At 43.9% G+C, this 20414-nt stretch overlaps 1 protein-coding gene across 4 annotated transcripts in view; it reads right to left on the reverse strand.

Annotated features, from left to right (window-relative positions):
* Nucleotides 1–7885: 7885 nt before the first annotated feature.
* The window catches only part of WDR70 (WD repeat domain 70), a 345359-nt gene continuing 332830 nt past the window's right edge, over nucleotides 7886–20414 (reverse strand). For 3 of the 4 annotated variants that reach the window (XM_068250618.1, XM_068250633.1, XM_068250610.1), the window contains 2 exons: nucleotides 15199–15361; nucleotides 7886–8094 (listed from right to left, as the gene is read on the reverse strand). In XM_068250618.1, coding sequence (XP_068106719.1) covers nucleotides 8007–8094; nucleotides 15199–15361 — 251 coding nt within the window. In that variant the 3' untranslated portion in view covers nucleotides 7886–8006. Of the gene's footprint in view, nucleotides 8095–15198; nucleotides 15362–18841; nucleotides 18984–20414 lie in introns of those variants that run through there. The other variant, XR_011023493.1, reaches the window with a different exon arrangement.

Below are 20414 nucleotides of genomic sequence, written 5' to 3' on the forward strand. Positions count from 1 at the left end.
TGTCTCCAATGTACACAGTGGAGCTTCCATTGAGGAGCACCTTGACACCAGATGGGAGATCTGGCAGGCGTCTCTTTTCTCTTGTGTAATCCAAGTCAGAGCCTCATTTCACAGATATGCTTAAATTCAGCTGGCCCTCGCTCAGGCCTCTGATCTTCTCTTGTGCTGCTGCTGCACTGCGCGCATCAGGCAGAGCACTGGCACTAACCGCCTCTGCTCTGCTGAGGAATGGAAGCCAGTGGCCGGAACAAAGCAGGCGGGAGGCTTTCTGGACAATATAACAGCTCCTTCCCGTGCTGTTCCGTGTGTAATGCCTCCAGGGCGGTAAGGTAGGAGGATGGGCTTAAATACATATTTCTAGTGATAGACATAGACACATCCTATAGCAATCAGCATGTCTATAAATAACAGGCACTTTGGTTGCTGGTTCACATCAGCCAAACGAAGAGCTCAGGAACTTCAGTCAGATGTCGGAGAAGGCACAAGAGGACATCATAGTCCAAAGTATCCAGTAACTTGTCCCAGGAGAAAGTGGGCCTCAAAGCAGTGGCATAAGTACAGACTGAAAGCAGGGTTGCCATAGAACCAAAGGGGGGCAATTGCCCCAGAGCATGTAGGGGCCCCGAAAGTGTCTCCCTCCCCCCAACTAAACTGTTGATCCCTGGGGCTTCTGCAGAGTCTGTGCCCTACTCTTTCAGTGTGTGGTTTCGGGGAGCAACAGTTAAGTTAGGAGGAGAGTCAGCAGCTGGCTCAGGGGCCCCGGGGAAGTTTGGTTGCAACAAAGGGCCCCTAATGCCGCTTTTTGGTCGGGGGTGTCTGTTGGGAGCCCCATTGTTACTAGAACCGGTCCTCACTGAAAGGCCCCATTATGACTCGGTTTCCTACTTTAGTATCCCCCTGTTGGGTCTGTTACACCACAGGGGCAACAGAGGGCACTACTGAAATAGGAGCCAATAGGGAGAACTCCAAGAGGCAGCAGAGGCAATAGGAGCCAATAGGGAGGAATTCAGGGGCAACAAATAGGAATAGGCAAAGGGGCAATAGGAATCAATAGTACTACAAGGGGCAACAGGGAGAAATAGGAGCTAGTGGGAAGGACTTCAGGGGGCATCATGGAAGCAACAAACAACACTGAATAACCACTGAACAACAACAGTGGGCACTACAGGGAGTAGAGGAGACATGGGGGGAAATACTAAAAACCAGCCTTGGGGTCCATCAGCTTGTGGCTGTGTCTCTGCTGGGAAGAACTGGCATCATGGTAGTCTGTCATAGTGGCTGAATAGAGCACTGGTTAAGGGCTCTGCCTTTGACATGGGAGACCAGGGTTCGAATCCTGGCTAAGGTCAGTACCTATTCAGTAAGGAGTTCAAGGCAAGACTTCCTAACACTGCAGGGTGGCCTCCTGAGGGCGTCTTAGTGGCTGCAGCTCTTGAGCGCTTTGAGTCCGACAGGAGAAAAGCGCTATATAAATGTTCAGATTATTATATACAGTATCTTTCCAGTTACAGGGGTTCTGAGGAAGGGCGGACAGGAAGTTAAGAAAAAACATGAACTATTACCTATAAATATTGAATGTTTCCATTTTCGACAGAAGTGAGCTGACAAACGTAGCAGCTGCTGCATCCGATTGGACCATTTCCAAGCTGCATGGAATTAGCATAGCATTTGCATGAATGATAAATTATAAGCACCGCATTGGCTTTGTCACCCATGTGACATGGTCTTCTCAGGGTGTTTATGCAGATAGCCAGCTCTGGTGTAACAAGGCTCACAGGCCGCACCACTTCCTAAGGCCGCATTTATACTTCTTCCGCCCTTAGGCAACTTTCTTTAGGCTCCCCTTCCATGTGCATCACCTGCCTTATTCCTTGTGCAGCCCCGTCTTCCATGTCTAACATTCATGTATAGCAACCCCCATTCAGTTATACAGGATCCCTTAGGCAGCTGCTCATTTCCCTGTGTTGCTCAACCTTCATATTCCATTTGCAGCCTCTTCTTCCATATGCAGCAATCCCTCTTCCATGTGCAGCCGCCCCTTAGCCAGCTACCGCCCAAGGCCCGGGCCGTCATGGCTTTTCCAGAAATCCGGCCCTGCCGCTTCCGGCGACACATCCACGTCTCCAGTCACCTCTTCACTTGGCTAAAAATCTGAGAAATATTTCAGTGCGTTTCGTGGAATTTAAAACCTTTCTGTGCTTTATTAAAATGTTTCCGTTTATGCAGCCAGGATGGTTTTTACTACACAGAAATATGCGTGTGCTGCCTGGGAGCTGGTGTGCAGGATTTCCCAATGCTAGCAGAATGCCAGCACTACATGAAATAATATTGCTCTGAGTGTGACACTGGCTGAGGAGACAACACAAAACAAAGACAAAAACAGTACAGTACAGTATAAAGAGTCAGTGAGCACTGGGCCAGGGTAAATGCTGATGCTAGCCAATGCCTGTTTAGCTAGGTACACACAATATTCACAATAAGGCAAAGCAGGCGTTAAAGGACAATAATCAGAATTTTTTTTAAAATACATGCATATAAAATATACATTTCTCCCACACTAAAATGCACTATAAATGACTTCTTTCCTATGTTGCTGTTACTTACTGTACACAGTGAAACTGACATATCCGACAGGTTTAGGACTAGTCTATATCCTCAAGGGAGATTTCCAAAAGCGCTTACTGAACAGCATGTTGTTCAATCCAACTGCCAAATTAGTGTGCAAATGATTAAGGAAGCTGGCTGGGTATATTTGTATGGATCCTTTCCAGGAAGTGCTTTTTTTAAACATATAAAGATATTACTGGAAATCCCCCAAGAGAAGATGGACTACTCTAAAATCTGTCAGCTTTTCACTACCTGCCGTAAGTGACAGCAACATAGGAGCATGGTCATTTCTAGTGCATCTTACTCTAGACGCAATTTACATTTTTTTATGTACAGTACCGGTATGTATTTTAGATTTTACAATTTTTGGCATAGAGGTCCCTTTAAGGTCTCAGCACAGAATCTACCTCGTGTACAGGAGACCTCCGATATCGGCAAGTCTTCAGTGCCAATGATACCCAAACCTTTTACTCCTCACCTGACTCACCAGGAGCCGCTTTGACTTGCACCATATGCGTCCCCTTTTCTCAGCAACATTTAAAAGAAAACTCCAGGCTCCTCACCTTGAGCTAGGACATTTAAACACTTGCAGATTTAATAGGGAGGTGCTGGGAGGGGTGTGGCAAGCAAAACAGCAAAGTCAAAATGAACTTCCTCACACTCATGCAAATCCTCATGCGAATCCATTCATAAAAATCATTGTGTTATGCATGTTACAGGGCCAGAGTTAGGACACATACGGCACTGGGCTACCTCTACGCGGTGTATGTGACTACGCAATAGACTTTATTCTTTTAACGAAGATCCCAGCTTTTAACTTAGCTGTAGGGACAGCATTGATTGCTGCATGATTTTTTTGTGAATGGATTTGCATGAGTGTGCAGAAGTTCATTTTAACTTTGCTTTCCTTAGCAACGTGTCTGTACAGCACTCAAAGGATCAAGTCCTGATTTCCGGGCAGTTGCTCCAGGCAGGATGTGGACAGCTGCAGACTTACACAGTACACCCCACTGTATGGCACTGGTCTGTGGCCCAGAGGGATTGGGACCTCTGCCCTAGTCATTGGTTTATAACCCTCCTGGCGGTAAGCCCGAGCTGAGCTCAGGCTTTGCCGCCGGAAGGTACCGCTCAGGCCCCGCTGGGCCAATTTGCATAATTTTTTTTTGCTACACGCAGCTAGCACTTTGCTAGCTGCGTGTGCAATCCGATCGCTGCCGTTCCCCGCCGGTCCGCTGCTATCCGTCGCGCCGCCCCCCCCCCCCCCCCCAGACCCCGTGCGCTGCCTGGCCAATCATTGCCAGGCAGCGCTGAGGGGTGGATCGGAGTCCCCTTTGACGTCACGACGTCGGTGACATCATCCCGCCCGTCGCCATGGCGACGGGGGAAGCCCTCCAGGAGATCCCGTTCTTTGAACGGGATCTCCTGATCTCCGATCGCCGGAAGCGATCGGAGGGGCTGGGGGGATGCCACTGAGCAGCGGCTATCATGTAGCGAGACCTTGTCTCGCTACACGATAGAAAAAAATAAATAAATAAATAAACGGCTGTGCTGCCCCCTGGCGGATTTTAATAAACCGCCAGGAGGGTTAATTTGTTTTATTGTTGCTAAATTGTCACTGAGGTGGAAGATTATAATTTTTGATCCAATACATTTTTATGTCTTTTGTGCTTAGCAATACACTTTTTATAGCAGTATCTTACAACTGTAGTGAGAAGAATATGGAGGCTGCCAAATTTATTTCCTTTTAAACAATACCAGTTGCCTGGCAGCCCTGCTGATCTATTTGGCTGCAGCAGTGTGCGAATTACACCAGAAACAGGCATGCAGCGTATCTTGTCAGATCTGACAATAATGTCAGAAACGCCTGATCTGCTGCATGCATGTTGAGGGGCTATGGCTAAAAGTATTAGACTCAGAGGATCAGCAGGACAGCCAGGCAACTGGTATTGTTTAAAAGGAAATAAATATGGCAGCCTCCACATACCTCTCGCTGCAGTTGCCCTTTAAAGTGATGTACCTGTGCTCTGCTCCTTCACTATTGTTTATTCATGGGCGATGTTTGGGGGATGGTGAGGGCGGACTATGACGTTTTTTGCTGGGTCACCTAAACTAGACGAGAGTAACCATCCCTAGTTACAATACCAGAATGTACGCCTGTGCTCTAGGCTGGGCCTCACAATTCAACAGGCTTCTTATTTGAAACTTTAAAAAGATGATTACTGAGTGTTTCTTCAAATAAATGAAATAAACGACTGTATCTATCTTCCTTCTCTTAAAAAAGACATTTTTGAAGATATTCCAGTTTTATTTTATGTTGAAATCTACTTTTTTTAGGTTTTAACAGTTTTATTGTTTTTGCGCAATGACACATTCATTGAAGAATGCCAGAGCTAAAATCTATGAACTATTGTCCCTTTTTATGTCTTTCCTGCTCTCAGAAGCCATTTTCTGCTAAGAAAGTGTTTTATAGTAGGAATTTCTTAATCCTGAGTGTTACACTGTAGTACAGTCACACTGTACATGTCTATCTCATCAGTCACATTTCACCTTGGGTGTCCTTTAAGGCTGAGTGCACACATAGCAGAAACACTAGCGTTGCGGAAAATGCTGTGTTTTTGCTGCTAATGGAAGTCTATGGGCCGCAGGAAAAAACGCATATAAAAATGCATATGCATTGTCTATGCGTTTTCAAAGCTGCATTTTTAAAACCGCTGTTTTTGTTGCATATTATGCAGGAAAGCTGCCACATAATGAAAGTCAATGGGAATGCAATGGTATGCCTTTTTTCCGCTGTATTTTCACTTCCTGTTGTCTTCCAGGTGATTTGCATAAATGGAAATATAAAAACGCACACAAAACGCCTTGGATATGCGAACTGCAAACACATTAAAACGCATGCAAAATGCAGTACAAGTGCATCGCAATTGCACAGAAAACGCTGTAAAAACGCACAAAATTGACAGAAAACATGACATAAAAACGCAGCCTTTCCAGCTATATCATGTGAACCCAGCCTGACACAATGGCCTCAATTCACTAAGCTTTATCGAACACTTTATCGAACGTTTGATAATTTACCTTATGAGTAAAAACTCATTTTGAATTCACTAAGGTGGTATAGATTTAGTGAATGTTTGATCGATAAAACATTCAATAAATCTATAACACCTTAGTGAGTTCAAAATTAGATTCTACTCATGAGGTAAATTATCAAACGTTTGATAAAGTGTTCGATAAAGCTTTGTGAATTGAGGCCGTTATGGGAAAACTTGCTTTCTCCTCCAGTCAATTAAATGATGATTTAAAGAGGATTTGGGCCGAGCCGGCTGGCTCTCCTCCATTTGTCACCCAAGCGTTCTGGAAACATCTTGTTTTTTTATGGCGTTTTAGCTCGCGGTCTGTTCACGTTGGCTCGGGGAGTGTTTTGTCGAGGAGAACAGTGAAACATTCCCCAGCGCTGTGAGCTATGATTTCAAGGTAAACATTTTCCAAGCATTGTATAACTTATGGATTTGATCCTTCACAGAAATGCACAGCGCAGCCACATGAATCGTTCCAAGGCCTGAACTGCGAGTACAAAGAGGATCATGGAAACTATGAATTAACATGAGCTGATAGGAGAGGAGCAAATGGCTGCTTTATGCAAAATAGGTTCAACTCTACCAGACTCAACTCGGCCTGGTAATGTAATACAAGATAAGCCAAGACCTCTGTGCAGGAGTTTTATTTTCTATGTGTAACCAATGGAGGAACCCCTCTAACAAAGCACTCTACAACCTAGCTCCTTCCTATCTAAATACACTTTTTTCCAGATACCATCCTACACATAATCTTTGATCTACTAACAATATTCTCCAGTCTTCCTCTTTCATCAGCTCTTCTCACTCCCGCTTACAAGACTTTTCCCGATCCTCTCCCTTCCTCTGGAACACCCTCCCCAACACATCCGCCACTCACCTACACTTACTCTTTTTAGGCGTAATCTGAAAACCCTCCTCTTCAGGCAAGTATACTCTCCTACCTAGGACACTTCAGCCATTGACCACCATTTCTACCACTCCACACACAGCTTCCCTTTACCTACTGTCCTATCCCTTAACCCTTTAGATTCTAAGGTCTTTTGGCCAGGGCTCTCTTCCCCTTTTGTCTCACACTGCTGTGTAATGTGTGTGTACATAACTGCCACCATCTGCAGCAGGTTTGTTCACTGCATCAGCTGTTGTACCCTGTATGCTGTTGTACAGCGCCACGGAAGACGCTGGCTCTATATAAATCAATAACTTTAATCATTTTATCTAACAGTTCTCATTCACACAGTAGTGGGTAGCCTATATTTGTGTCACCTTGTTATTACATATCTGTGATCTCTTCCAGACTTGTAAGAAGCAGGGGAGATAGAAGGGGGGGGGGGGGGAGGGTCAATAAGAGAAGACCAACAACTAATTAGTATTTCCAGAGTAAAATAGAAAGCCTGCAATGTTATTGTTGCAGGGATTGATGAGTAATAGTAATGAGTCATTTACTCACCAACTTGCCCGTAATTCATTAATGACAGAAACCGCACCCCCTCCATCTTTAAGACATCCACAGCCATATTTCCCGAAGTCTTCTGGTGCTCTGTGGCCACCCCCAGTTGCTTGCCACAGCCTGCAACCAGCTCAGCAGCCACTAACCACGGCAAGCAGGTGGGGGTGGCCACACAGCTTCGGAAGACTTTAGAAAAGAGGCGGCATGGAGTTTCTGTCATTAATAAGTTACAGGCCAACAGGTGAGTGATTAACCCTACCACCCGCCCATCCTGGCTGCAATAATAGAGTCTTATGTTGCAGGCTCTCAATTCTACACGGGAAGTAGTCTTTAACCGCTTTGGGACCGCCTATAATTAAAACTAGGCGGCACTTGTGGCTGCCTAAGCTGGTGACTCCCGAACACGGGACGCAATAGTGTGTCCCTGCCGGCACAGATCTCTACTGTCTAAAGACAGTGGAGTCCCATACAATGGTTAAGAGCCATTTTTATTGGCTTCTGGCCTCCTGATCACTGTGAGCAAATCACAGTGATCAGGAGGTTGAAAAAGGGAAAAAAAAGGCCTCTGGTCTTTAAAAGGGACCAGAGGCTTTTGGTCCGACATGAGTTAATACATCATCTACTATGTAGCACTGGAACGGAAGGTAGTAAGAGGATCTCAGCTATCCAGAAGCTTCCCACTACTGTGGTGAGTATCTCATTTCTTAATCCCATATTTGTGTTCGGTACGTTTTAAGCCATTATGACTTCATTCTGTGTTTTTCAAGGCTTTATTTATATAAAAAGTAAAATGTTCCCCAACAATGAACGCTGGAAAAGTGTGTGACAATAAGACCCAAGCATTGGCTGGAAACCGAGTCTTCACTCCGTTTTCAGATTTTGCGCTTTTTCCATTCTGGCTCGTTGTCTGGTTCATCTTCCTCAGAATCCACCTCAGCAAACACGGCATTGGGCTGCGTTCTGCAACACACAGAAATGGACAGCGAGTGAAGCGAAAGGTAATTGGATTTTTTTTTATGCATTAAACTCTTTATTTGAAACCTCAAACTCACAATTACATTTACAACTTTTATATTATGAAACGGTACAATATTCAAGGCCAGACAGTACATCAAGAAATGCACGGTATAGGCGTTTGTCCCTAGAGGAGCTCACAATCTAATCTCTACCATGGTCAGTCATTGTCATATGTACCTGTTGTAGTTCCTGTTGTTCAGCGCTGCGTAATATGTTGGCGCTTTATAAATACAATAAATAAATAAATAAAATAAATAATAGTTGAAGGCCAATTTTTGGGGGGAGACCAGTGAACCTATCTGTATGTTTTTGGGATGTGGAAGGAAACCAATGACAACAAAACCATACAATAATGGACAACTGGCCACATGGTCTCATTTCTGTAACTATGCTAAGCTATGCTTTTACAGTTCACTAAGGACCACAGATGTGTTTTTTTTAGGGGAAGTAGCATGTTGCAGTGCAGGTGGAGGTGAGTGAGGGATGCTTGCCATCTTCATGGATGAGCAGCCCGCCCTTCACAAAGCTGTCATCACCACACCACATCCTGGTGCCGTTTTCCACCATTCACCTTTGTGTTATCCTACCGGTGCAGTAGGGGGTATTAATGATGGTTGCTTAAACGAGGGTCGCAGCATTCAAGTGCTGTCCATTCAAATGAATTGGTACCGTTGTTTCTCGTTGCTCACACAAATGCAGTTTTTGATTACGTCATGGATGCTACATGTAGTGCCCAGGTCAGGCTACGCTCTGTGCATCTGTGTCAAGATGCAATGCAACGACTTAATAACAGAAAGTGTCCCCAAAGGATCCCAAATGCTTTTCTTTTTCCCCGTGCATGGCGGTGAGGTACAGCCACAAAGACGCAGGTCAGCGGGATAGCTGAAGGTAGAGGCTAGCTGGGCACACTGGCTTGAGCGCTGCAGAAGTGTTATTTCCAACCACACCAAGGCAGAGGAACAAGTGTCATTACAGCTGCCCTGAAAAGAGTCCTGAGTAAACAATCTCAGCCCTATGGGGAGTGTTTATATTGATGAGAGACTCTTGCAGCGATAAGAGCAGTTAGGTGCAACGGAATCCTTGCATGCATTATAGTGTTATCGAGGCCTCTTAGGTGTGCGTAGTTTTCTATAAGCACATGGAGGGCCATTTAGCTTCATTTACCAAATGCTTTTCTGCTCGCTAGTCTGAACAAGATTTGTAGTTATGCCCCTGCTCCCATGCCACAATATGCTGCTGAGTGGGTGGAGTTCTTCCTCAACCTCTGTACCTTCACAATGATTGCAGAAGATGTTGTACACAGTGCAGTCTGAAAATGTGCTGCTGAAAGTTCTTCTCAACTAGATAAAAATAAACTGCACAGGAACTGAAGTGACCCAACAGGATGCTCAGTACGGTACACAGTGCTAGGCTGGTGGTTTGATGGATTCCTTCTGAATCAGAGCAGCAAACGCCGTGAGTAAGATTAGAAATTACATGCAGTCATGGGTCAATTAAAATAGTATAAACTGTGGTTTGTGTGTCATTGAGCCAGCAATTTAGCCGAGAGAAAAGAGGGAGGCAGTCAGAGTTATGAGTTCAGAAGCCGACATCTGATCCCGGCCTGAATGAATGGATATCATACAGGATCTACAGCGTCACACAGTACTGTGAGAGATAGAGATCGGGCCTGTGACTCATCACTGGGGCTCTGTGACCCAGCAAATCAATGCACTAGATTATGCTTGAATGAATGCAAGACATCTGAAAGCCATCACTAGCAGAGCTCTGTAAGGGAATCGTACACTCGGTACTTGGGGGAGAGAGTAAAGCTAAGAACTCACCTAAATATAGATCGGGGATCTGCCAAGGGCGTAACTACAACTCAAGGCCCCCTACCCAGCAAAACGTTGATGGGGCCTCCTTAATGTTCACAACCCTTCCCTATCCTCCCTTTCAGGGGCGTAACAATAGACCCTGGAAGGGATGCAGTTGCAGGGGGGCCCCTTGGGGGGAGAAGTTTCTTTTTCCTGTCCTGTCCAACTAAAGGCACGGAGAGAAAAAAAACACCTCTCTCTGCACAATTGTTCTAATGACTGCATCTGCTCAGCCACTGATACAAAAATTGTACAAAGATTAGAAGAGAAAAATTTGTAGACAGTCCCTATTCAGTGCTCAGCAGGATCTTGTGTACAGTGCCCCCCCCCAACCTCCCTACCCCTCCTCAAGTGCTCTGTACTGTAGTGATGCTGGAGAAGTCTGCAGTCAGTTCTGCTCCATCAGAGTAAGTGTAATAAGCTGAGGCAGGAAGCACACTCATCTGTCAGTTTTCTGTACACCATGTGTGTCTGTATCAAGTGTGAAATGCACGTTTTATCACAGAAGCTAATGTAAATGATAGAGAAAATGCGTGCAGTGCTTCACTGCTGTCTGTTTTTATCTGCATGGGGAAAACACATTGAAGGGTGCACTAGCCAATTGAATAACATTGAGTTGGCACTCGCACTTTTTGGCGTATACAAATAAATCCTTGTTGTTTTGAATATATACAACAGTCTCTTTGTGTGTCTGCTTGGAGGAGGTAAGTCCACCTCTGCCTCCTCTCATGTTAACATTTTTAGTAAATTGTATTCTTTTGGAGCCTCTGTCCAAAAGAATAAAACATCATCTTGCTGCAGATGCAGATGGAGTCACTGTGCATTGTTCAACCATTAAGGCGCACTTTGCACAAGGAGATGTTGTATGTGAGAGTGATGCAGAGGAAGCCTTTTCCCCGCCCACAGCACAGAGCCACTTGAGGTATGCTAAAGCACATTTGGACAAGCCACCTTCATTTTGGAATAATGTGCTGTTGACTGATGAAACTAAAATTGAGTTATTTGGGCATAACAAGGGTCATTTTGCATGGAGGAAAAAAAACACAGCATTCCAAGAAAAACACCTGCTACCTACAGTAAAATATGGTGGTGGGACCATCATGCTTTGGGGCTGTATGGCCAGTGCAGGGACTGGAAATCTTGTCAAAGTTGAGAGATGCATGGATTCCACTCAGTATCAGCAGATTCTGGAGACCAATGTCCAGGAATCAGTGACAAAGCTAAAGCTGCGCCAGGGCTGCATCTTTCAACAAGACGACGACTCTAAACACTGTTTAAAATCCACCAAGGCATTCATGCAGAGGAACAAGTACAACGTTCTGGAATGGCCATCTCAATCCCCAGACCTGAATATAATTGAAAATCTGTGGTATAAGTTAGAGAGCTGTCCATGCTCGGAAGCCATCACACCTGAATTAACTAGAGATGTTTTGTAAAGAGGAATGGTCCAAAATACCTTCAACCAGAATCCAGACTCTCATTGGAACCAACAGGAAGTGTTTAGAGGCTGTAATTTCTGCAAAAGGAGGATCTACTAAATATTGAATTAAATTTCTTTTTTGTGGTGCCCACATTTATGAACCTGCCTAATTTTGTTTAAACAATTATTGCGCACTTTCTGTAAATCCAATAAACTTCATTTCACTTCTCAAATATCACTGTGTGTGTCTCCTATATGATATATTTAACTGACATTTTTTTATTGTAACAACCAATGATTTATACAGGAAAATCATGAGGATTAACAAGGTTGCCCAAACTTCCGCAGCCCACTGTACATGGCTTATCCTGCTGTTGCACAAGCCCCGGCGGCGTTAAATACTATTCCCCCCTCCAGGTCTGCGTGGATAGTGGGGAATGATGTAATTTGGCTGCCAGCTATTGCTGGAGGCCGAATTACAGTGTTTTAAAAGTAACTTCAGCTCTGTCTTCTGACTGAAAGAGGGACAAATAAGGGAGAAGGAGGGACAGAGGGACTGGGTTCCCAAAGAGGGACTGTCCCTGCAAAAGAGGGACAGTTGGGAGCTATGCAAACCTGTCATATCTGTAAGAAGCTTTATTAGCTAAGCACTCTTAGAAGAAACATGACATCCCGGCAGCAAAGGACACAAAGGTAATTTGGTCCGAGCTGCTCCTCTGAACTTCATACTTGGAATATTAGGTTACATCCATGACACCTGCAATATTACGGTCATGAAAGATTTAACAGACACTGATCCCGGGAGGGCTGCTGTCCCACACGTGGACTGATTGCATTACAGGCTCTTGTAAAAAGCCATAGCCGGGAGGGGGAACGACTAGGCCTTGAAGTGGGCAGTGATGCTATTAGCTTACATAGGAGGAGATACATATATTTATGTGTGTTCATGTCAGCCAGGCAGAACAATGGCTAAAAGCATGTGAACTTGACAGCTATTGTCAGATATGTTAAATGCGGCTCGATAAATGCACATCAGTTCTAGGCGAGCAGTCAGGTTAACCCTTGTTCGAAGATCACAGTACCGGTGAATGTGTGAATAAACATGTGTAGCCACTGCTGTGCTTGTGACACAGTAACTCCAGTCCCAGAAATAGGGTATTGTATTCTCTGTGGCCAGGCTGAAATGCTACAGCTTACCACTACCTAGAATTGTTTTATTTTGTGACTGCTGTCCAGGGGCCACAATAGAACAGTTTGAGCTGAATGCACAGTCTCTTAATGGAGGCGATCCAAGGAACATGCAGTAGAGTGTACAGTGGGATGCGAAAGTTTGGGCAACCTTGTTAATCGCCATGATTTTCCTGTATGAATCGTTGGTTGTTACAATGAAAAATGTCAGTTAAATATATCATATAGGAGACACACACAGTGATATTTGAGAGGTGAAATGAAGTTATTTGCATTTACCGAAAGTGCGCAATAATTGTTCAAATAAAATTAGGCAGGTGCATAAATTTGGGCACTGTTGTCATTTTATTGATACCAAAACCTTTAGAACTAATTATTGAAACTCAAATTGGCTTGGTAAGCTCAGTGACCCCTGGCCTACATACACAGGTGAATCCAATTATAAGAAAGAGTATTTAAGGGGGTCAATTGAAAGTTTCCCTCCTCTTTTAATTTTCTCTGAAGAGTAGCAACATGGTCTCAAAACAACTCTCAACTGAAGATAAAGATTGTTCACCATCATGGTTTAGGGGAAGGATACAGAAAGCTGTCTCAGATTTCAGCTGTCTGTTTCCACAGTTAGGAACATATTGAGGAAATGGAAGACCACAGGCTCAGTTCAAGTTAAGGCTCGAAGTGACAGACCAAGAAAATCTCGGATAAACAGAAGCGACGAATGGGGAGAACAGTCAGAGTCAACCCACAGACCAGCACCAAAGACCATCATCTTACTGCAAATGGAGTCATTGTGCATCGTTCAACCATTCGGCGCACTTTACGCAAGGAGATGCTGTATGCAAGAGTGATACAGAGAAATCCTTTTCTCCGCCCACAGCAAAAACAGAGCCGCTAAAGAACATTTGGACAAGCCAGCTTCATTTTAGAATAAGGTACTGTGGACTGCTGAAACTAAAATTGAGTTATTTGGGCGTTATGTATGGAAGAAAAACAACACAGCATTCCAAGAAAAACACCCGCTACCTACAGTAAAATATGGTGGTGGTTCCATCATGCTGTGGGGCTGTATGGCCAGTGCAGGGACTGGGAATCTTGTCAAAGTTGAGGGACGCATGGATTCCACTCAGTATCAGCATATCCAAGAATCAGTGACAAAGCTGAAGCTGCGCCGGGGCCAAATCTTTCAACAAGACAACGACCCTAAACACTGCTCAAAATCCACTAAGGCATTCATGCAGAGGAACAAGTACAGCGTTCTAGAATGGCCATCTCAGTCCCGAGACCTGAATATAATTTCTATGGTTTGAGTTAAAGAGAGCTGTCCATGTTTGGAAGCCATCAAACCTGAATGAGCTAGATATGTTTTGTAAAGAGGAGTGGTCCAAAATACCTTCAACCAGAATCCAGACTCTCATTGGAAACTACAGGAAGCGTTTAGAGACTAATTTCTGCAAAAGGAGGATCTACTAAATATTGATTTCATTTTTTTTGTGGTGCCCACATTTATGCACCTGCCTAATTTTGTTTAAACAATTGTTGCGCACTTTCTGTAAATCCAATAAACTTTATTTTACTTCTCAAATATCACTGTGTGTGTCTCCTATATGATATATTTAACTGATATTTTTTATCATAACAACCAACGATTTATACAGGAAAATCATGACAATTAACATGGTTGCCAAAACTTTCGCATCCCACTGTATTTATGGGCAGAGGCATGGCTAGGGTTTTCAGTGCCCAGGGACAAAGACAGTTTTTGCACCCCCTGACAGTTCTGTACAAAAAAAATGGGAGTGTCCAGGCATCAGAATATGGTCATGGGTGGAGCCAAATGTAATAAAGCTGTTTAGATGTACCCCTTCCCCCATTCAGATAGCCAGATGTGCTCGCTTCCCCCTACAGATAATCAGATGTGCCCCCTTCCCCCTACAGATAACCAGATGTTCCCCCTCCCCCTTTTAGATAGCCAAATGTACCCCGTTCCCCATTCAGTTAGCCAGATGTGAACCCCGTTAAATGTGTAATAAGAGCAAAAGACGCACTGGTTTCAACATTCCGGCGGTTACATCATCTCTCCTCTGCAGCGCGCCCAGCGTCCTCTTCATGGTAACAGCGCTGTCTCTTGCCACATGACGCTGCTGTTACCATGGAGAGGACACTGGGTGTGCTGCAGAGGAGAGAAGATGTCATTACCAGAATGTTGGAGCCTTTAAGTCTTCTGCTGTTAATGTTTCTGCACTCCTCTGTTGAGGGAGGGAGAGAAGCGGGGGCTTTGGGGGGCCAGCGAGCCACCTCTGAGGCACGTGGCGGTAGGGCGGCCGCGCTGAGTGCCCTCACAGTGCTGGGCCCAAGGACATCTGTCCCCCCTTGACTCATAGCTACACCTCTGTTTATGGGCAGAACTTGAGGTGCCTTCACCTTCACAGACCTGACAAGGAATGCCTTCATAGGTTGACTGACATCTTTGCTTAATAGGCTATTCTATTGCACTAGCCAATCAAAACACAGTGGGAGGTGTTGATAAACTAAAGAAGAAGGTGTAAACACACGGGTTCTGGCACAGAGCAGATACAATATACTTACGTAGAATAGGCTGGTGCCACCCAGTATGGGTTCGCTTCTGCATCCTTGGCATGACGCAGAATGGCTTCTCGAGGATTGCTGTCATCTGTCTTGTCAAGGGCGATGTTCTTCACAATGAAGGAAGACAGGGTGCCTCCATGAGTGCCCACACGCCCACCTCGACCTGAAATATCACACCAATGGCTCATTACACAGATACAGATAAATAATAGAAATACCATAAATATCTTTATAGAGGATATCTGCAGATGTACAAAAGTAAGAGGCTGAATGCAGCTCCTGGAGCTCAAGGTGACCTTTTCACACCTTCTCTTCATTCTACTGGTTATAGCAAAAATAGGAGGCATACAACTTAAAGGAACACTATCGATTAACATGGTGTTTTTTCTTCAACTTAGATCGGAAATGTTTGGGAAGTGCTGCTAAGTACTGGTGTATACATTTGAATGCTTATCTGCTATCTAATTCCTTTCACACTTTTCTCAGAGCAAATCTGACCGCAGAGTGAACCATGAGGGGAGGGGGAATTCCCTCACACTTCATCTGTTAACCCTGTGAGTGAGAGAAAAAGCTTTGCCTGTCTCAGACTGAGCTCTCTGCAGGTCATTGGAGCTGATTTCATTGGCTCCTGACCCTGTCATCACTGTAAGCCAATCCCATTGGCTTACATTAATGGACAGCATCAGGAGCCAATGAAAGCGGCTCCTTACCTGCTCACACAGATCTGCCATCACAGGGAGGGCAGAGAGAGGGAACTGCGGCGATGCTAGAGCAGAATGACCAACAGGAGCGACAGGTCTGTGCGGCGATTCGTCAGTAAGCGCCGTTTTGCGGTACCAGCAGACTCTGGTTCTTAAAGGGCCAGAGGCTGCTGGGACAGAAGTAGTTAAACAGAAAGGTTTGTCATGTTTGTTTGTAATATAAAGCCCTTTGAAGCTGGTTACATATTGGGCACAAGTGTGTTTACCATCACATATCCACAAACGACCAGCCAATTATAAATGGCTAACAGGCCCCAAGCGGTAGCGGGTAACATCTCTGCATGCACCTGTAACATTCCTGTCAGGCCATATATTTCTGCATGCACCTGTAGCGCATACATAAGGGATACATGAGAAGAGGCTATTATTACTTCTGCCTTTGCCTTGGAGCTCTGCCACAGAGGATGAGTGTGAGAGTGACACTCTGGGGGCTCTACAACTTCCCTGTGACTCACAGCAATGAACATGGCTATTCATAGCCCAGTAATTGCAGACATCTCTATTAAGGCATTCTTTCAAACACTTGCTTCCTCTGTGACACATTGGCACTTGGCATCAAAGAGTCTAACAGATCTAGAATTACGTATCTGTTTTGGTAGGACAAGCACGTTCCCCCCGACCCGTGCGTGGCCACTGGAACTCAATTGCATAATTCATGTCGCCGTAACCACAAATGTCACAAAGCCTTAAAACGGCTCAAACTCTGGAAAGAAGCGCCTGTCAGGCCCCCGCTCATAGCTGCTATCTGACCAGTGTGGTCAGGAGTGTTTTCTGTCTCGTTAATAACTATGTTGACTAATAACCCCGCTTGTTATAAGGGAAATATCAGCCAGACCACCTCATTATGAGAGTGCCGACCTTTGGCCAAACACTTAAAGAGGGACTGCAGAGAAAATAACATAATGAATACAATTGCTTATTGTTTACAATATTCATTTATAGATTTTTTAGTCAGTGTTTGCCCAGTGTACATTTTTTCTTCTCGCTGATTTACATTCTGAAATGTATCACTGTACTGGTGGTGACATCTTTAGCCCTGCCAGATGATCTGCATGGAATGTTCTTCACTAAGAGTTCTTTGCACAGAAGGAGATGCTGCTTGCTTGGCAGCTGGAAAAAGCCATTATTTCCCACAATGCAACTAGGTTCACAGGCAGCAAACTGTCAGGACAGTTTGGTAAAGATTTCTCATGGAAAAGGGGGTATCAGATACTGATTTCTAAGGGTCCATTCACACTACAAATACAAAATGTCAGTGATTTGCGCTAGCAATTTGAGCCGCCAATTTTGACACAATTAACGCATAAAAATCACTGGACATTTTCACGGTTTTTGAGTGATCACAATTCACGATTAAAATACATCACAATTGCGGTCGCTCAACAAACGCTAAAAAATGCTGCATGTAACAAGTTTTGCGTCTAATGCTAATCACCAGCAATCACGGCAGTGAGATCACTGCCATATAGTTAACATTGTGCTAGTAATTTAAAAAGCGCTAGCAATCGCTGGCGATAAGCGGTAAACACTCACTAATCGTCCGAGTGTGAATGGGCCCTAAGCGTCTTGATTTTTCAGAGTTGGGGTCCAGAGTTCAATTCCCACCAGGTATGTTCCTTACGAGTCCTGTGTCTGTTTTGTTTTTGAGCTTTTATCAACCCAATGCCCCCTTTATAACACCAACACTACTAATTGCTATCAGCAGCTCTATACAGCAAATTCAAAGTTACAGTTTGACAAAAATAAATAAATAAGAATACTTAAAAAAATACAAAGAACTTGAAAAATTCTGTTCTCATATTAAAATCCTGTCTGCCAGTTGATCTAGCCCCTTCCCCTCCCCCGGGACAAGTATCTACGCCCCTGCAATTACCCACTTTACCTTGCAGGAACGTAGGTACTACGTCCCTTGCCGCCGTGCACTCCCGTGCTCATTCTCGCTACCAATCGTTAGAGGGGAGATGGATGAATGGGAATGCAGTTCCGATTCATTAATCTCTGTCCCCGTGTGAATGATCGCCGGCATCAATGAGATGCTGCAATCATTTGTATACTTCCGACGTAACAGATCCATGCATTACTTCCTATTTATTTTACTATAAGTATGCAATAGGAAGTAATGCGCGAGGACATCTTGTGGCCAAATAGTAAATTTACACCTACACACATTTATTTTAAAAAAAAGACCCAAAAATACATTTAAAATTAAAACTTTACCTCCCACACTATCCCATAATTACCCCATTTTTTTTTGCATAACAAACAGAATTACAATAAAAAACAATAACAAATATTTACCTTAGGGGCTAAACTATATTTTAATATGTATGTAGAGAGGGTACTTAACTTAATTTCTGAAACTATGGGCTTCTAAATAGTGACGGAAACAAAACTGAAAAAATGCATCTTTATTTCTAAATAAAATATTGGCGACATACATTGTACTAGGGAAATATTTTAAAGGTTGCAATAACCGGGACAAATTAGCACATAAAATGCGTGGGTTTTCATTACGGTAGCATGTATTATTTAAAAACTATAATGCAGAATATTGAAAGATATTGAATTTTTCCATTTTTTTCCTTATTTTTCCTGTTACAATGCAGTTAGAGTAAAATCATTCTTAGCAAAAAATAACCCCAAAGAAAGCTGAATTGGTGGCGATAAAAACAAGATATAGATTGTTTTGTTGTGATAAGTAGTAATAAAGTTATAAGCGAATGAATGGAAGGAGAGCTGACAGGAGAACATTGCTCTGGTTAAGGGAAAAAACCTTTGGAGGTGAAGTGGCTAGACACAGTCTTCCTCCACTGACACCAGATCACGTATAGGTATCCTGTAGCACTACAGCATTCTCTTACATCCACACACAGTCCACATACCTTGGCAAGGCCTCCAAGACGCGTTGTAATATCCGCTATGTGTCAGGCATACAGTGCATAGGATGTGGCACTCAACAAAAGCCAAATCGTCATAAAGGGAATTCCAGCCAAGAAAGTGGCTAATGTACATAACACACCTGACCTGAGAGGAATATGGAGGATGATACATTTAATACTTTTAAACAATGCAGATTGCCTGGTTGTCCTGCTTAGCTTCTGTCTCTAAAAGTGTATTTGAATATCGGTAACGATATTCAAATATTGTCAATCCCGGCCCCCAAATTAACACTCACCCCTTTTAAATGTACGAGCCCCATGATGCTGTTTAGGGATCTGTTGAAATGGTTCACTAAATATCCAACATAACCCACTGCAACTGTTTGGTGCCTCAGCTTGATCATTGTACATGTCTGTAGAACGATCATTCTAAAAACCGTCACTAACAAACACAGGGCTCATATATTATTATTATTTAGTATTTATATAGCGCCAACATCTTCTGCAGCGCTGTACAGAGTACATAGTCTTGTCACTTAACTGTCCCTCAGAGGGGCTCACAATCTAGTCCTACCATAGTCATGTGTATGTATGTATTGTGTAGTGTATGTATCGTAGTCTAGGGCCAATTTAGGGGGGAGCCAATTAACTTATCTGTATGTTTTTGGGATGTGTGAGGAAACTGGAGTGTCTGGAGGAAACCCACACAGACACGGCGAGAACATAGACTCCGTGCAGATAGTGCCCTGGCTGCGATTCGAACCGGGGCCCAACACTGCAAGGTGACAGCGCTAACCACTACATACAAATCCTCCGGATCACCCTAGAAATAAGTGATTGAAGAATTCAAAATGTAAATACAGGTACTGACATCAAATCCATATATGACAGCAGTCTGCTCCAGCGGCCAAAATTGAAGAGAAACTCCGACCAAGAATTGAACTTTATCCCAATCAGTAGCTGATACCCCCTTTTACGTGAGAAATCTATTCCTTTTTACAAACGGATCATCAGGGGGCTCTGAATGGCTGATATTGTGGTGAAACCCCTCCCACAGGAAACTATGAGGACCATGGTCCTGGCAGTTTCCTGTCTGTGAACCTCGTTGCATTGTAGGAAATAACAGTTTACAGCTGTTTCCAACTCCAAAATAAAGCAAGCAGCAGCTACTTCCAGTGACATCACCTGCCAGCAGTAAAAATGTCACCATGTGATAAATGTCAGAATGTAAATCAGGGAGAGGGAGAGGAAAGCTTTTACAATTGGCAAACACTGACTAAATCATTTATACATACTTATTGTAAAAATGAATTTTTTTTTATTAGATTCTTTTCACTGGAGTTCCTCTTTAAGAATAGAAAACCAGCCTCTGTGCAGATAACCTACTTCTCACATTTAACTAAGCACAGCATCTCAGTCTGAAACCTTTCAGCATTGCTCAACATTTTTAAAAGGATCCAGGACCTAAACATAAATGTGCCTAGTCAGAGGCTAGGTTGGTTTTAAAATAAGTAGGGAAGACTGCAGCGAAGCTTTCAGCTTTTGATCTCACCAACGCAGTGTCCCTTATATAGGC

Source organism: Hyperolius riggenbachi, chromosome 1, assembly GCF_040937935.1.
Source record: "Hyperolius riggenbachi isolate aHypRig1 chromosome 1, aHypRig1.pri, whole genome shotgun sequence".
NCBI classification, from domain to species: Eukaryota; Metazoa; Chordata; class Amphibia; order Anura; family Hyperoliidae; genus Hyperolius; species Hyperolius riggenbachi.